The 17,270-nt window shown below is 42.4% G+C and overlaps 1 protein-coding gene across 1 annotated transcript in view; it reads left to right on the top strand.

The window, feature by feature from the left end:
- brip1 (BRCA1 interacting helicase 1) overlaps positions 1-17,270 on the top strand; it is a 49,311-nt gene that overhangs the window by 9,364 nt on the left and 22,677 nt on the right. The window contains exons 7-14 of the mRNA XM_071912415.2: positions 913-1,185; positions 4,812-5,033; positions 6,085-6,284; positions 6,927-7,059; positions 8,174-8,331; positions 8,462-8,639; positions 9,203-9,343; positions 9,932-10,093. Coding sequence (XP_071768516.1) covers positions 913-1,185; positions 4,812-5,033; positions 6,085-6,284; positions 6,927-7,059; positions 8,174-8,331; positions 8,462-8,639; positions 9,203-9,343; positions 9,932-10,093 — 1,467 coding nt within the window. The remainder of the gene's footprint in view (positions 1-912; positions 1,186-4,811; positions 5,034-6,084; positions 6,285-6,926; positions 7,060-8,173; positions 8,332-8,461; positions 8,640-9,202; positions 9,344-9,931; positions 10,094-17,270) is intronic.

Here is a 17,270-nt window from a genome sequence, read left to right as displayed (position 1 = left end):
ATAAATCAAACTGTCCTAGGCCTCAGGAATAGCCTGTGAAAGAAAGTCCATGTGAAATTCACTAATATTCCTCTTCAGGATGTACCTCTAAACTCTGGTCCAGTGGTACTGTTTGTATGCTAGTACATTCTTGTGCGCAGACTAACACAAGTTCACCTGTCAGCTAATTAGTCTGGAATTAAGGTTGTGGATTGGGCTCAAAATGTAGTCTGGTGTATCATCATTTTCTCTGTCAAATGAAAATCCTTTCAAACTTAGTTTTGCATTTAGACCACAGAGTCTCTAATTATATTATGGCTGGGCAAGAGTTGCAAAATACTGGAATTGAGAAGCCAGTGATTGGATGATTCATGAGAGCCATTGAGTGGTCGGAAAGTAGGCCACTTAAAAGAGCTCATCACATGAGCAGGATCGGTTTCATAAGCGTTGCCGGCTACACCTGTGAGCGGGAGAGAAAGAATCCACCACATGTCATTGGACAGCCAATTATGAAGCAGCTAGATTTTCTCAGTCCCAACAATGGTGGCCTATCATCTTTCAGGCCCAGAAAAGGTCATCTGACACAGACTGACAGGACTCCCTATGTATGGATACAAATTCTTTATGCTTCTCCGTGTGTTTTTCAACAGAGTATACAAGACAGTCTGTCAGAAGACCTATTGAGGCAGTGGATAATAGTGATGACTTGATCTGTTTGGTACCACAATATACTGAAAAGCTAAATGTAGTTTAAAATTCAGAATGTTAAGACATGGTTTTCTCTGAGTTGTTGTGGTTTTGTTAGTCATCAGGGACTGAAATGTTGCAATGTTGCATGCCCCAGTTCATCACTCATATGACTTATGTACTGAGATGTTTGGACCTATTTGTAAGCTGCCTCTCAGTGTTTGTTTCTTGGCTCTATCCGTGCAGTCCCCTGTGTCCTGCTCCCTGTGCCCATGTGCTTTGGCCAAAGGGAGTGTGAAGGGCAAAGACAAAGATGCCAAAAAGAAGATCCCCAAGATTTTCTTTGGCACGCGCACACATAAGCAGATTACTCAGATCACCCACGAGCTGAAGCGCACTCTTTACTCCAGCGTGCCGATGACCATCCTGTCCAGCAGAGACCACACCTGTGTCAACCCGGATGTGGCGCCTCACTCCAACCGCAACGAGCGTTGCAAAGACCTGATGGAGTCCAAAGATGTGAGTATGGAGACTGACACACACACAGACATTCATTAGAGTTGAACCAGTATGAGTTTTTTAACACTGACATCAATAAATGAAAAAAAGACATTTTTGACACATTCAACAGCCAGGTTGGGTTCAAATTCATTATGATTTTTTGACATTTGACTGAAATTCGAATATTGAAATTCGTTCTGACAGCCTTACTACGGATAGATGATATTTTAAGCCAAGAAACTACAAATATTCAGTGTTTCTCCCAGAATTTTATTCTTGTCAGGGTAGAAAAGCCTTCGAAACAGCAGTTAGACAATGTGAACTAAAACTCTCCATTGACTAAGTAGGACTTTTAGGTAAAAATACACCCTCTTATCAGTCTTATCGGCCTAAGTCACTGAATGGGGCAGTGACAGAGATGAGCGTTGTATCCCCACTAATTGAGATGTTGTAGATTCACCCTGTTTGCCCAAATTAAATTCTGATGTTGAGTATGGACACTGGCAGGAAATCTTCTCCACATACAGGAAGTGACAAATCAAAACTTGAGAGTGAAATCGAAAACTGTCTCCTAAACAGTAGTGAGTGAGTGTTCCGGCCAGAGAAAGTTGGACTCGCCAACGCTGGCTGAACCTCTTCACTACCTCCACCCCCACCCGCCACTAAGAAGAAGATATTTAGGTCCAAGGAGTACGTAGTTTACCTATGTGACGCTACATGATTTCTAGGTATTGAAATCCTCAAAATGTAAAAAATTACCTCTTGCTGCCATTTAGGGCTGCCAACATGTGAAGTTGCGTAGTGCAGCTTTTAGGCATGGAGAGGCAGGTTTCATTGAAGATTTTACAGGCTGCCACCCCAAGCTGTTGAGTATAAAAAAGCGAAATCTCCATTGTATCAAATGCAGATGACATTGATTAGCCAATATCTGATTATTAATAAAAGGCCATTAACGGCCCGTTATATCAGCGAACTGATATGGCAGTCTAACCCTAACACATTCAATCACTCACAAAATCTACCTATGTCACAAACCTGTATAATAATAATAATAATAATAATGATGGCAGCATCATTTCTTTACATGTCACTGTTTATGGCTGAAAACTTGTACCTCCAAAAACTTAACTTTTAAGGAACTAAGAAAGCAGCCTTGTCTTTAGCTTGACCACCATGTATTTTTTAGTTTATCTAATTGGTTTTGAAAGCGTTTCAGAATTTTCTCAACCCATAGAGAAATGTGTGATCCTTCAGTTGAAGATAAAACATGAAAATCACCAAAATTGGAGATGCAAGGTTTCCACCCGACAACGGATGAAAACCTATCTTGCTATGTGACTGGAAGCTTTGTGTAGTTAATCTACCAGCTAGGCCCTTTTGTCCCATGGAAAGGTCACCATCTCTACATCTGCTTGAGCCTATAACTTAGGCCAGTTCAACCTCTCTGTTTGTTGCACCCTCTTACCTTACAATGGACTATTCTAGACCTGAATTGGACTCTTTTGAACCGGGATTGACCCCAATCCAGCTGTGAAAACCAACACCTCATGACACACACTTTCTCCATGGAAGGAAACTAGTCACAGTAGCTGGTGGATTACAAAATGTACCAACCACTTTGACAATTGTTCTACAGTTTTACCCGCCAAGTTGATTTCTCTCTCTCTCTCTCTCTCTCTCTCTCTCTCTCTCTCTCTTTCTCTCTCTCTCTCTCTCTCTCTCTCTCTCACACACACTCTCTCTGTCTCACACTCTCTCTGTCTCTCACACGCACACCGAACTTTGGGACCCAGTGTATGTGATGTTTCTAATCCCATGAACATCACCCCTATCACATACTGTAAAAAGACCCTTGATTTAGAGTTTTCCAATGGCCCTGTAACACAAACCCACAGTTAACTACTAAAGCCAGACAAAACTCCTCCAACACTGTAGCCTTAGAGCAGCAATTATGCCACTACAATATCCACAATTGGTCCAACAGGCTTGACACCATAATGTCAAGAGCCATTGACTGAGCTTTATTTAGGGACATAAGACACTTTAGTGGCCTTGCACCCCCCCCCCCCCCCCATACTGTCCAAAAGGTGAGACGCCTAGTGTAATGAGGACAATTACACTGTCAGTTGAGGTGTCTGCCTCCCATGTCGCTTTAAGTCTTCTCATATGAAAGAGCTGGCCCAGTCATAACCCCATACTAGAGAGCGGGTGTCACTGATGTTCCGCGTCTTCGTCACTTCAGGGCCCATCTACAGTCAGCATCAAATTACCATGCTGTACAGACACACAAAGATTCACACACAGAGAGACGCACTGGCTAGTACTGACTAATGGTGTTTTCACTCATCCTGAAGTCAAAACGACCGCCCTTAGTTTGACCAGGGGTGTAAGCTGTCTCTACCTTCATAAAAGTGGCTGCGTGGCAGTTAATCCCTCCAACTCACCTTTCACTGAACAGACAGGGGTACAGTGTCAGTAAAGTGTCCGAGCTTAGCCGTCTTTACACATCACTGTAAGGGAGGAGGTGCTGTAAAGACACACCCTTTCATATGGAGATGATTGCATTTGGAGGTTACCGAGTCCAATGGCATATATGTGTGACAGTATCACCTCAAGCTGTTGCATTCATAAGGGATATAGGGTGGGACAGGGTGGTGACTAAAGCAGGCACCTCTGCTGACAGGGTAATTGGGGCTTAGTACATGAGATTCTTCTCCTTCACACATCCAGTACATTCACTGTATGGGTATCATGACTGAAAAATGGCAACTGAAATATGTCACATCACATCAAACTGGAAACCACAAATAAGAAAAGAAATTAAACAATCGGTTATCTTTGGAACAAATACGTGAAAATACAGTTTACCTAGGTACAGTTTAAATTCTGACCTGACATTTGCTGATAAAATCACTACAACTATGTTTTTCATCTGTAGGATTGCGGCCGTGAGTCAGTTAGAATTTCTGATCAAACATTTAACTTTCTCAAGAATTGTGATAGAGGACCAAGGTTTACCACTAGGGTTCAGCTGATATGGGATGTAGAATGCTGATACTAATACTGATATTTTTGGATTGAAGCTGCCAGTAGCCAATATTTTGTGTCTCTGTGTATCTTTAAATTTGACAATTTTCATGCCAAAAAATTAAAGCATGCAGTGTTTTCCCTGATTTGTATTCTTGGCAGAGTGGAAAAACCTCTGAAACATTTAGACCAGGGGACACCAAAACACTCCACTGAAACGAATACTGCTACCACTACTACTATTACTACTAGTAATAAACAAATGTATTCATACTTGCGTGGAATATCATAAAAATGTTGCATTAGTGGAGCTAGGACCTGGATCGCATGTAATCCCCCTCCCTATCTCAGTCTTTCCTGTCTCTCTCGACTTTGAACAATCTTATACAAGTCAGGTGAAGGGCTTTCCATAGAGAACCACTGTGGTATATTGATCTATTGTACAGTAAATATGGAATCAAACAAACTGCATCATATCCATCATATCAGAGGTGGATGAGTAACCGGTCGGTATTGTATCAATATGTGATTTTTAATAAAAGGTGTCAGAATATATCGGCTAACCCATATATCGATCTAATTACCATTCCCTTATATCTTTTTTCTCTCGGTCCCAGGGCAGGTCATGCCGCTACTACCACAGCGTCCACAAGATGCGGGACCAGAACACACTGCAGTGGGTCCATGGGCTTCACCAGGCCTGGGACATTGAGGACCTGGTTGGTCTGGGCAGACAGCTCCGTTCATGCTCCTACTACGCGGCCCGTGAACTCATGCAGGACGCCTGCATCGTCTTCTGCCCGTACAACTACCTGCTGGACCCGCTCATCAGGGAGAGCGTGAGTGGGCTTCAGGCAGAAGAATGGGAGGGGAGGGACAGTTGGAGGGAATTAAAGTGGGGATAAGAACTGACAGAAACAGAATGAATAGAAGGTGAATTCAAACTGAAAAATTTGAGGGCTTTTCTATAGAGTCTAGTCTCCCAACAGCCACGGCTGACGCCATTTCGGTGGTCCATCAGAAAATTGACTGTGCACAGTAATGGCTAAGTATTGTTGTGGGTGTGGATCCATTTAGTAATGTTGCAGCTAAAAGTGAATAGGTAGATTTTGCTATTTAGGTTACTCTGATGTGGTAAACTACAGTGTGTTGTCCTGTTTGGCCCCTACTCCAAAGCACTATAAGTTTTAGCTCGAGAAGTGCCAGCTCAGTTAGCCTAAACAGTTAATTTTTGGCTTTGTTAGCTAGCTAGCCAGGCAGCAACTTACCATAGCAAAGCGACTAATGTTAATATTAATATGTAAACTGTGTAATTCAGATGTGTTAACAAGATAGTGCTAGTAAACTTAGCAGATATTGTGGTTAGCTAGCTAAAAGCCTACATTATCTAAACACAAATTTGATCAGATGCGTCAGTGATGAAGTGATCAGTTCCCAGTCAAAAATGGTATGGAAATTAACTGTCTCTTTAATACTGTTGTTGAGATAAGCCGAGTCGTAAGTGTAGAAATGCAATTGGCTATTGTTGCTAAGGAGCTCCAATATGGCCGCTAGAGGGCACATTATTTAACCTTAAAGCCCTTTCTTTATTCTGTATTCTGAGGTAGAAAGAGATGGCAAGAGTAGTTCAGTGTTTACAGATAGGTAGATAAAGGTATAGAGATAATTAGAACAGGACACAGTGGTGTTGTTCAGTTGGTTGTAAAACCAGTGAGATACCTAATGTGGCTCATATGTGAATAGGTAGCTCTGGAAGCCACAGTGACTGGGAAAGCAGATGTGCTTGTGAGCTGAGATTGTGACAAATAAGCAGATCAAGGGGTATTCATGTGGATCTACCCACTCCTTCCCGTCTCTTCTTCCTCTCTCTACCTTCAATTCCTTCCCTAGATGGAGATCAACCTGGCTGGCCAGATCCTGGTGCTGGACGAGGCCCACAATATAGAGGACTGTGCAAGGGAGAGTGCCAGCTTCACCTTGGACCAAAACAGTCTGCTGATGGCCAGAGAGGAGCTGGATGGCATGGTCAACCACAACATCAGACGCTCCAACCACGAGCCACTCAGGGCCTTCTGCTATAGCCTGTTCAAGTCAGTGACTTAGATATACATGTACTGTATTATGTGTACTGCATGTATTAGGGTTACACTGATATTGGGCTTTTGCTTAAAATCTGCTTACTTGATCAATAAAGCTAGGTATGACAAAGGTTAGGCCTAGGGTTTGGCCGATATGGGTTTTTGAAGGACAATACTGATATTTGTGGATTAAAGCTTTCAGTAGTAGTTTTGTGCTGATATTCAATATTTGTTGTGTGTGTTAAATTTGATCATTTTCATGATTTCATTTTTAGGATAAAATTCTGGGGACACAATATAATATACATAAATGGCCAAATTTAGAAATACTGAATGTTGGCACAAAATATCAGCAGCTTTGATCTGAAAATATTGGTAACAGCCTTGAAAAACCCATATGGTAAATCCCTAATATGTTTACACACACATATGCACATATGCAAACACACACTTGTGTCTTTGTAAAATTTGTTGATCTTTATAACTTGCATTACAATATAGCAAGTGCCAAGTTCCTGACTAAGATTCTACATTACATTAGTCCATGAAATTTAGATTCAGTATTATTTTGAATTGGGACTAGTTTTGCTTGTGTGTGATGCTTAAAGTATGAACAGAGATTCAGTCGGGATGTGTTTATTTCCCATGGTGCAGCTGGATGCAGGAGAGCCAGAGCCTGCTGTCTGAGCGGGGCTATGAGAGTGCCTGTAAAGTCTGGACTGGCAAGGATGTTGTGGGCATCTTCCACAGCCTGGGCATCACTGCTGCCACCTTTGGCATGCTGCAGGTAGACCAACTAGTCAGGCTTCACTTGTAGACTGTCCAGCTTTACCACAGTCTTACAAGTTCCACTGTTCAACTGTGTTTTCAAAGGTGCTATATGTAGCATTTTAACATAAATCAATAAATCATTACCAGATTAATTTTGAGAAATTAATATGATTACCAAAAACGAACGAGACCTTTGCTGTAGGGATGGGACGACATGTTTATCTCACGATACAATTGGATACTCGATATGGGCTTCATGATTCCATACAACCACGATACGATGTAATAAATAAAAGCATAGTAAAAAAGTATGACTGTGCAGAATTATGTTTATTTCTGAGCCACAAATCTTTCTAGTAATGGTACCGACTTGCTAGAATGGAAACAATAATTTAAAAATGTCATTCCAAAGTGCAACTAATATAATTTTGATGGAGAGCGTGTGAAATAGTGATGGGCAAGCCGTCTCATTTGCGATTACTGCAGCAGAATAAAATGTAACTAATATTCCGTTTAATTTTTCTGCCCCACGATATGTATTGTCACATTTTTGTATTGTGATGTGAATTTTGATATATTTTCCCATCCCCACTTCGAAACATTGATGAAAAGATTGCTAACCTCTACTGGCCTCTACAATACATTTTACACTGTGTGCCACTGGGTTGGATTTGGTGGGAAATTTGCTGGAAAAGGGAGATTGCTGTTCCTCTAGCACAAACGGAGCTAAAGCTTTCAATCTTTCTGGCAATGGTAGAGGGCGGAAGGAGTGAATGGATGGAAAAATCCCTCCCAAGTAAAGCCAAATACACCAGGGAGAGGGAGGGGGGACAGGAAGCAACAGGGTTTCTGGGAAATGTGGTTTTAATTTTGAGAAACGCCAGCACGAACCATACCACTGGCTTGAGATAGAGGCTACCAATCATCTTGACCCCATGGTCTCGTGTGTTTACGGTAATTGTAACAATGTATCACAATCAATTTGACAATGACATATTGATGTTTATAAATGCTACACGTAGCACCTTTAAATGTTTATATTTGGTTTCAGATGCATGGTGACCATCAACAGCATTGTTTTCTTCTTATGCAGCTTTCCCTCTTTCCTGCTCTCTCTTTCTCTCTGACAGAAACACTTGGCAGCGGTGTTGGAAAAAGAGGAGCGTGCTGGTGTGTTGGTTAATGGTAAAGAGGACACAGTGCAGGTCCCGACCATCAGCTCAACCACCGCCTCCGTTCTCAAAAGCCTCTTCATGGTGCTAGACTTCCTCTACAGGAACAACTGCAGGTCAGACAACCCAACAAGTTAGCCGGACCCATGTGACAAGAATTGATGTAAAAATGATAAATCACCCCAGTGTTTCAGAGCTGGTGAGCTGTGGAATGAGCGGTACCTCTGTCCTGCTCTGTGTCCGTAGGTTTGCTGAAGACTACCGGGTGGCTCTGCAGCAGAGCTACACTTGGACCAACCAGATTCAGCCCGATATCCCTGATGCCCAGGGCTTCTTTGCCCGGCCACGCCACCGACGACGGCAGAGCACCCGAGTCAAGACCCAGGTCCTGACGCTCAGCTTCTGGTGCCTCAACCCTGCCGTGGTGAGAGGTTAGGCCTGGAAGACACTCTGTGTGGGCCAGATTAATCTACATATATATAGAAACAAAGATGAATCTGACTTGGCAGGGTCTGATATCAACGTCACCCACAAAGTGCCAAATGCCGCTAAGATAAATCAATAAGCGTCACCCGCAACATTGGCCGGTAACTTTTTGAAACTATGCTTCAAAAATGCCCTCTTGTAATTTGAAAAATTAAATTGTATAACTGAATGAGCAAGTTTTAAATTAACACACAGGACCTGATTCTGTACATGAAATAGCATTGAAAACGGGTTGGGTGACATTTTTATGAAAAGTGTATATTATTTTGGCTGGTTAAAAAATATTCTTTTCAAGTTTGCCAAAGACTTGATTTCAGACACTGTGACTAGACATTTGGTTTAGGGATTGTTGTGTATGTTGCTGTACAGGGCATATCCAATGGAGCCGACTTGACCACACTGAGCCACCATGGCACCCTCTGTATTGAATATTTCCATGGTGGTATAATTTGCTGTTGAAACCCCTCGTGAGTTTTTTTTGTGTCTGCCTCTATCTCCCAGGCCTTCTCTGACTTGAGTGCGTCGGTGCACAGCATCGTGCTGACCTCGGGTACCCTGTCACCCATGGGCTCCTTCTCCTCGGAACTGGGGGTGAAGTTCTCCATCCAGCTGGAGGCCAGCCATGTTATCAACAGGTCCCAGGTCAGTAGGTTTATCCATGTCACTGAGCCTCTGGAAAAACTGCTGCTTACACATTTTGAGGCAGTCTGATAGAAAGCATGATTGTACAAAGATCATAATTCGTATGTAGTGAGTGAGTTATAAAGAATACTGTTATCTGATATCCTTTATTAAAGACTGATAACAATACCAGTATTTTTGCATTTAGGCTGCCGATAGCTGATATTTTGTGTCAATATTCAATATCTTTAGATTTGACCATTTTCATGCCAAAAAAATCCCCAACATTAAAAATTCTAAGTATTTTTGTTGTCGGGGTGGAAAAGCCTCTGAACCAGCATTTAGACCATACTCCTTGTTGAAACCCAGACTAGCAGTCGCCTAGCACAAGATGTTGAGATATGGTGTGTGTGTTCCCTACAGTGCAAAGTATCATGCTTTTGCATATTTAAACTGCTTACTCCTCGGTAGCAAAATCCAGTTCATCCTATTCAGCCTATACAGTATATAGTCCCCTAAATTAAAATCATTACTACTTTATATGCTAAACTTGCGACCCTTCCTCAAATTTGTCACAAGAGCTTCAAATTTCAAATTCCCTATCCACAGGTGTGGGTGGGCACTGTGGGTTCAGGGCCCCAAGGCAGAAAGCTGTGTGCCACCTTCCAGCATGCCGAGACCTACGCCTTCCAGGACGAGGTGGGCGCCCTTCTGCTGCACATTTGCCAAGTCGTGGCCAAGGGGGTGCTCTGCTTCTTGCCTTCCTACAAGGTAAATAAGCCACCAAAAACATGAAGCATAGGCCATGAAATTAGCGGTCGAGTGACACAGAAATTATTTATTTATTGTTCCCCACGATGAAATCAGAGGGGGACTGTGGATTGATGTCCATCTGTCCATCACACCTGATGTCTTGGACCCATACCGTGACATTGAACTGCATAAAATTTGGTTCACGTATCCAGCTATCCTTGCTCTACAAATTTCCCTCATTATCCTCAACGTCCACCATATTGGCTCCACCATTTTGAGTTTCTTGAAAAACTGTTTTCGCCCCTAAGGCGTTTTTTTTCCCACTTCTTTTACTGATTGGCCCAAGTGGTGACTTCATTTGTACAATCAACCAATATGGGGTGCCATAAATGCCAAAAATAAAAGAGTAACAGATAATGCAAATAGCCCTACAAAAGGCATTTGTATGATGAGACTTCAAACTCTTTCACATTTTTGTAACATATTATATACAGCTGTGTAATATTGTTACTGACTGATGGTGCACTTCTGAAAATAAGAGCCTTTGCCTGTGGTTATATGACATTTATATGCATCAAAATTCACATAAGGTAGTGGATGAGATTATATTCAAGTGCTGGTGGATGCTTCGCTGTTGGTCTATTCATTTTCCACATTTTGCCACTGGGAGGAGTAAGAGACCACACATTGGCGTCAAGGCCAATGCTTGCATGTGTGAAGATATTTAAACATGCAACTTGTTTCATGCAAACAAATGACAGTTTTCAAACCATAGGATGGTTAGCAGTTCCCATTGCTAATAACCAGCTGTGGATGGTGTCATATTGTTACAAGAGATCATTACTAATCAATAGGGCTACTTGTCAACCCTAAAATGCCACCATCTTCTCAGAACTGTATCCTCTTTCAGTTAATGAGGGCGCTTCTAAGAGCCCACTGATAGACACTTTGTCCCCCTTTGTTTGTTATGCATTTTTGTCAATGAATAATTAATTTCCACTCAAGCTCGGTTGTCACATCAACTTACTAAGGGCCAACTGGATTTCATGTATCATTGTGTGTGTGTGTGTGTGTGTCTCCATGTTACGCATATTACATTATCTTATGCTGTAAGCTGTAATGAAATAGAAATGGCCAGATAAACTGACTCCTTCGCTTGCCAGCCTCAAGAGCTAGCTTTTGAAGTGGAATGTTTTGAATTCACAGTGAAATGAAAAACCTATTTATCAATAAATTCCCCAAAAAATTACAAATTTAGTAGTTTCCCGCATTCCCATCATGTAAAACCTTCAACTTCACATCATGTCACAACAAAAAGTGACATGAAAACCCTGTTTCCTTTTCATAACACACCACGGTTGCGTCCTGGTGGCTGGAATTTATTCATTTTGAAGAATCCAAAATTTATGACAGCTCAAGATTATGTACAAAGCTGTTTTGAACAATCCCTCCCTGTGTTATGTCCCACCCCAACATCCTGTTTCAACCAGAAATATGTCGTATTACGGAAGCAAGACACCATTGAAATGTTTGCTTGTGACTTTAAACCAGTCAAGGTCAGTGTGAGAGGATTTTTCATCAAATGATCGCCATTTAGTCGTGAAATTTTGTTTTTGCCTTTTGCGCATTTGTACTTTTTGTGTTTCACTCTTATTTCAGTCACATGCAGTGTGCCTTTGTTAGATTTTTCTGCAAGCCTTGTTTCCTTGGGATCCAATTACGCTCTCAAACAGCTAATGACACTGGCATCCAAACTGTCAAGGAAAGCTAAGACTCTTCCCTTTGCCGTGCCATTTTCTCATTTTCCCTTTATTTTTGTCAGCCTATGACGCCAGCCAAGGAACAACTGTGAGCTGTGGGATATTTTTTATTATTGATAGCCATGTTGGAGTCTCCTATCTCTCTCTCTGTGCTGATGCATTAATATTTAATCTACAGTCAGCTCTTAAAGATGAGGAGATGAGGGGATATGAAGGGCTGGGGTATTAATTGGAGCCCATGGAGGGCTTGTTGGTGCCGCTGAGTCCCGTCTGCCCCGCGACGCTGTGTGCATGCGTGTGCATTGGTGTGTGCATGCGTGCGTGGGTGTGTGTGTGCCCGGCAGAGAGAGAGGATAGGTCATCTCCAGACGTCCCTCTTCAGTGTGTCTAGGTGATGGCTATCAGCCCCCCGTACACCGCTGGCCCTGCTGCAGACACAGAGAGCAGTGAGGCGAACAGACCAGCAGGGTCAAAGAGGTGTCCCTCAAGGCTGTGTCTGCTGCCCTCCCTCAGTTTTACACACACACCCCACACACATAAACACACTCAGTCAGCTCACACAGTGGGTTGTGTTGCTTCAAGGAAATAAAAACTAATACTGTTTCCTGTAGAATTTTTTTTTTTTTAGATATGGGGAAGGTCATTTTAGAGACCCAGATTTGCTGTTCTAGTTCCAGTTTCAGGATCATTTCCATTAGGTTTTGCAGTTTGAGCATCGCTCTTATTTGGATTTTTGGATCTTCATATATGGATAGTTGTACTGGAACATGTAATATGTTTCTTTTGGGTGCGGGAGGGCCAGAATAATCAATTTAATTGTATTTACCTTTTTCTAGCTGTAGGCGCAATTTCCCAGCTAAGGCGGGGGTGCACTGCAGCTAAATTAATGTAAAGGAAACTCTGTAGTGTTGGACATTAGCGCACAGCTCAATGGGTTTCCATTGTAAGACACACAGACACACCAAGTATGCCCATAATCATGAACACACACACACACACACACACACACACACACTTTCCCAGAGAGCCCGCACTGGTGCTGTGGTTTTGTAGCACTTCAGCCTCAACAGCCCCCCAGTTAATGCCCATTAAAACCACAGCAGGCCTCGCCGTCTGGTCCCAGCCGCCAGAGGAAGGGACCAACACACCGCAGGAGGGGGACTGATGGTTTATTAAAAAAAAGTGGGGTTTTGCAGAGGTGAAAAGATGGGGGGGGGAAATACAAGATGCTTTTAAAGGAGATTAAGATAAGGGCCATTAGGGGTTATGTCGCCTCGCTGTCTGTGTGAAGACGCACCCGGCGCTGGCGCCTGGGCTCTGCCGAGCGTGTGTCAAATCAAAGTCAAACTGGACTGCAGGGTGAACACACACTCCAGCACGCACTGTCCTCAGTCCCTCTGGGGTATCTGAAGTACCAATCACCCAGCTCCAGATGCACTGTTATCTCGAAGTGAGTCTTTGTGTGTGTGTGTGTGTGTGTGTGTGTGTGCACATATTAGGTTCATGGGTCATTTTGCTCAGTGTAGCATATCCTTCCTGATTGTGAGAGCTGAGATGATGTTTTATATGAGCCTTTACAGTGGAAACTTCAGGATTACTGCTGTCTCGCTAAGCTGGAGCCTTTTGGGAGGCTCACGGCTTTAGACTTTAAGAAAACATTCTTTTACACAGCAAATGTAACCTCTGCCATCCTCTTATTTGGATATAACTCTGACCACAGTAGCTATGGAGCATTTCACAGCACCAGTTAACAAGTTGGAGTGAATGACTTGAGGTCTGTGAAGCAAAACCCAACGCCCCTGGGCAGCACCTGTCTTTATGGATGGCAAGTGTGGAAAGGTCTCTAGATCAGTGGTTCTCAAGCTGGGGTTCAGGGACCCCCAGGGGTCCTTGAGGGAGTCCCTGAGGGGTCCCCAGCAAAATCAGGATTAGTTTATATTCCATGTAATTCAGTTCACTAGAAATGACCCTGTAGCAACTGATAATGTAATTAAAACATTGCTCTGAATGTGTTGTAAATGTAATAAAATCTGTTATGATGATGACAATAATAATATTGACTAATACTGTAGTATCTTGTAAGAATAAGAATTAGTCAATATTGTTATTACATCATCAGTTTTTTACAGTCATTAAGTAATATTCGGTAATGTTATTAAATTAACTAAATTTGTTGCATTAAGAGGTTTTATTACATATTCAACTCATTTAAAAGGACATTTTATTACATTTTGACAAGTTATTACGTTATCCGGCAGTTATCAGTTGTTTCATACTTCAATTATAGAATGTAGAATAATGAGTATTCTAATCTTATGTTTAAGTATTACTACTATCTCCCTACATACAGTTTAGACAGTTATACATTTCCGTACTAAATTAACAAAAGCAAAAATTCTCCCATATGGGTCCCTACGACTAAATCTGATCAAATCGGGGTCCATGGCCTGCCGAGGGTCTATTTTGGGGATACATGACATGAAAATGTTTGAGAACCTGTGCTCTAGATCCTCCTCTAAATCCTCTAGGTCTAGATTCAATTCTAGTGCACACTTCTCTTTTTGACAGCCTGAGGAGAGAAGAAAGAGAAGTCATATCAGACAGCGACTGTCTACTGGGCAGTAGGCAGTGTTTTTGCAGCGTTGCGTTGTCACCACTGGTGTGGCTGGGAGGTGCAGAGCAGACGACAGGGGAGGAGTGGCAGGCCAGAGGTGGCAGGTGGCTCCTCGCCACTGGCCTTGGCGTGATGGTCGCTGTGATATTTTGTGGTTGAATAATTTACGGCGCAACAACACGTCTCCCCTTGCTACTGCGAAATGTGGCTCCTGGCCGCATGTTTCATTAATGCCATCGCCTCCAAACCCCCTCCATAATTCAGCAGGCGCTAGAGGAGCTGCGATGTGTCGCCACACAGCTCACTGACACCAGGGATACAGGGAAGGAGATAAAGAGAGGCCGGATGTAGAGGAGGTGAAAGATGGAGAGATGGTAGGGGGGGGAAGAGGGGGAGTGTAAAAGTGCGAGAAAGAGAAGTGTACAGTTCAGTGCTTCTCTGTGGCAGTCTCACCACCCTGTCCCGGTGGGCGAAAAGATCTGGCCCACTTTACCGTGTCACTGGCAGAAGCTGAGCATTGCACCTACCATGCCTAGAAATGACAATGAATTATTCACACTTTGTTGTGCCTTTTACGCCAGCATGCTAAATACTGCTCATTCCATTTGTGTTGCCTGGGCAGCTTAACTGTGCTGCTGCAAGGTCTCTCACCTAATTCTAGGAGTGCTGCGTCACAAATTGATTGCAAATCAAATAGTTAGCCTCCCTAGCAGGCTGGAAAGCCTGCTTTGGTATCATGAAAGTATCATGCACTGTTGTAAAGAGTAAAACCAGCACACTTTGAACTCCATTTGTGCACCTTTAATTGACAGCCTTTAAATCCAATGGATTTATCCAGTGGATCTTCATCAGGTCAGTCAGACCGTCATTTAACCCATCTATGTACTGCATACCACCTCATTAATTTAAAGCCAAATAGAGTAGAGCTGAAGTTTGATAGAGATACAATGACATGTAAAATGACTTCTTTTAAAATTAAATCTAACCTTAATCTGTCCAAATACTTCACCTGAAATCACCCTGAAGTGGGGAGACTCTATATAACAAGGCAGAAAATACCCTCAAAGTAGGTACTCAGCACTTTGAACATCCCAAGTATAACCCCTTACCATGTGTATGCAGTTTACTTTCAAGGTACATTTCTAAAGATTGATTGAATTTAATATAAAATACAGCGTTAAAACTAGGAGTACAAAAAAGTTGGATGACTTATTTTAATGGCGGTCCTTAAACTGTTCAGCAGGCAGGCATAAGCGAAAAGTATATTACCCACCATTTATAATATAACCTTTTAGACCTTGACCACTACATTCCTTTGGTAATTTGAACTATGTCTTGAAATCACAGGTGATATTGAGCAATCAGTGATCCTAGACCTAGATCATTAATCTCTAAAGTTTTAAACATTGGAATTATTGCTGGTTGATGTTGATGATTTGTGTAAGTGTATGTATGGTGCATGCATGGTTTTGTGACCCTATTTTGGGTGCTGCTGGGTTGTTCCTGTCATTTGTGCACCTGAGCGTAAGCTGAGCCTGCAGATTGACATTTTACATCGCACTACAGCCCACCCCAGTCCGCCAGCCAAACACCAGCTCTGTCAGAGAATGGCCCTAAATTAATCATGAAGGCTCTGCGCTCATCCTCATCCCCCCCCCCCCCCCCCCCCCTCCCCCCCCCCCCCCACACACACACACACACACACACACACACACATACACATACACAGAGGATATACACAGAGGAATGTAATAAACACAAAATATTTACTTTCAGTAAGTTTGTTGTTGTCCCCCACAATGAAATCAGGGAAAGAACTATGGATCAGCCCTGGTCGTCTGTCCATCACGCACAATATCTCGGACGCCACTGATCGAATTTTGACAAAAGTTCAGAAAACTGACTTTTTCATAATTAATTCAGGTAATTCAGGTATTACATGAGGTCCACACATAACACTAGTCCAGTCTGAATAGGGCTTAAAGCTTAACTCCAGACATTTTGGGCCCATGGACACTCCAAAAATCAACCCCAAAAGCACACAAAACGTGTTTTTCAACATGTTGATTGCTAGCTCTGTTGAAAATGGTCTGAGTTATGCTTTAAGATGATAACTATGGTAATAGTTAAAGGAAAATTACACCCTGGGATACTCTTACACTACACTACATATTATCAATCTGTGATGTGCAATGCATTCCAGGAGTTATTTTGTAATGAAGTGTTTTAATTTACTTTTTTGTTGTGTCCAGTTTCCCACAACCTGCCTTGTCTACTTCTACTTGAGTTAGTGATTCTCCATATTTCCCAGAATGATTTTTGACATCCCCCAGAGAACTTGCCTGGACTTGTTGCAACCAGCTGATGGTTTTACATGTAGGTGGAGAGAGTAATAGCGATAGTGTTCGGCAAGAGAGCAAGAGTTCCCAGTCCAGCAAAGTCATGTCCCTTATTCAGCACACATGTCTTGTGGCTGCATTGCATTCTGGTCTGTTGAGACTACTGTTGGTGGAGTAGTTGGTATCTCTTCCCATTCTATGATGGATTTCTCCCAGTATGATTGTTGAATGTTGGTGCAAAATGGTGGCTCTAGAAAGAAACACTTTATCTTCAATTCTGAAGGACTGACACCAATACCTGACATTTACCAGTGATGTTTTAGATTGTTGGAAATTTTTCTCAGTTTAAAACATACACGTTGTCTATGTTTCCCAGTTATCCACTAGAATAAGATCATAATACATCGGCAAACAACAAAGTAGACCCAGGAATGAAAGGTACATCGCCAATAGCTGTTTTTAACAGTGTTAAAGTGTTTTAG

The sequence above is a fragment of the Centroberyx gerrardi genome, chromosome 6, assembly GCF_048128805.1.
Source record: "Centroberyx gerrardi isolate f3 chromosome 6, fCenGer3.hap1.cur.20231027, whole genome shotgun sequence".
NCBI classification, from domain to species: domain Eukaryota; kingdom Metazoa; phylum Chordata; class Actinopteri; order Beryciformes; family Berycidae; genus Centroberyx; species Centroberyx gerrardi.
This window is presented reverse-complemented; position numbering and strand designations above follow the sequence as displayed.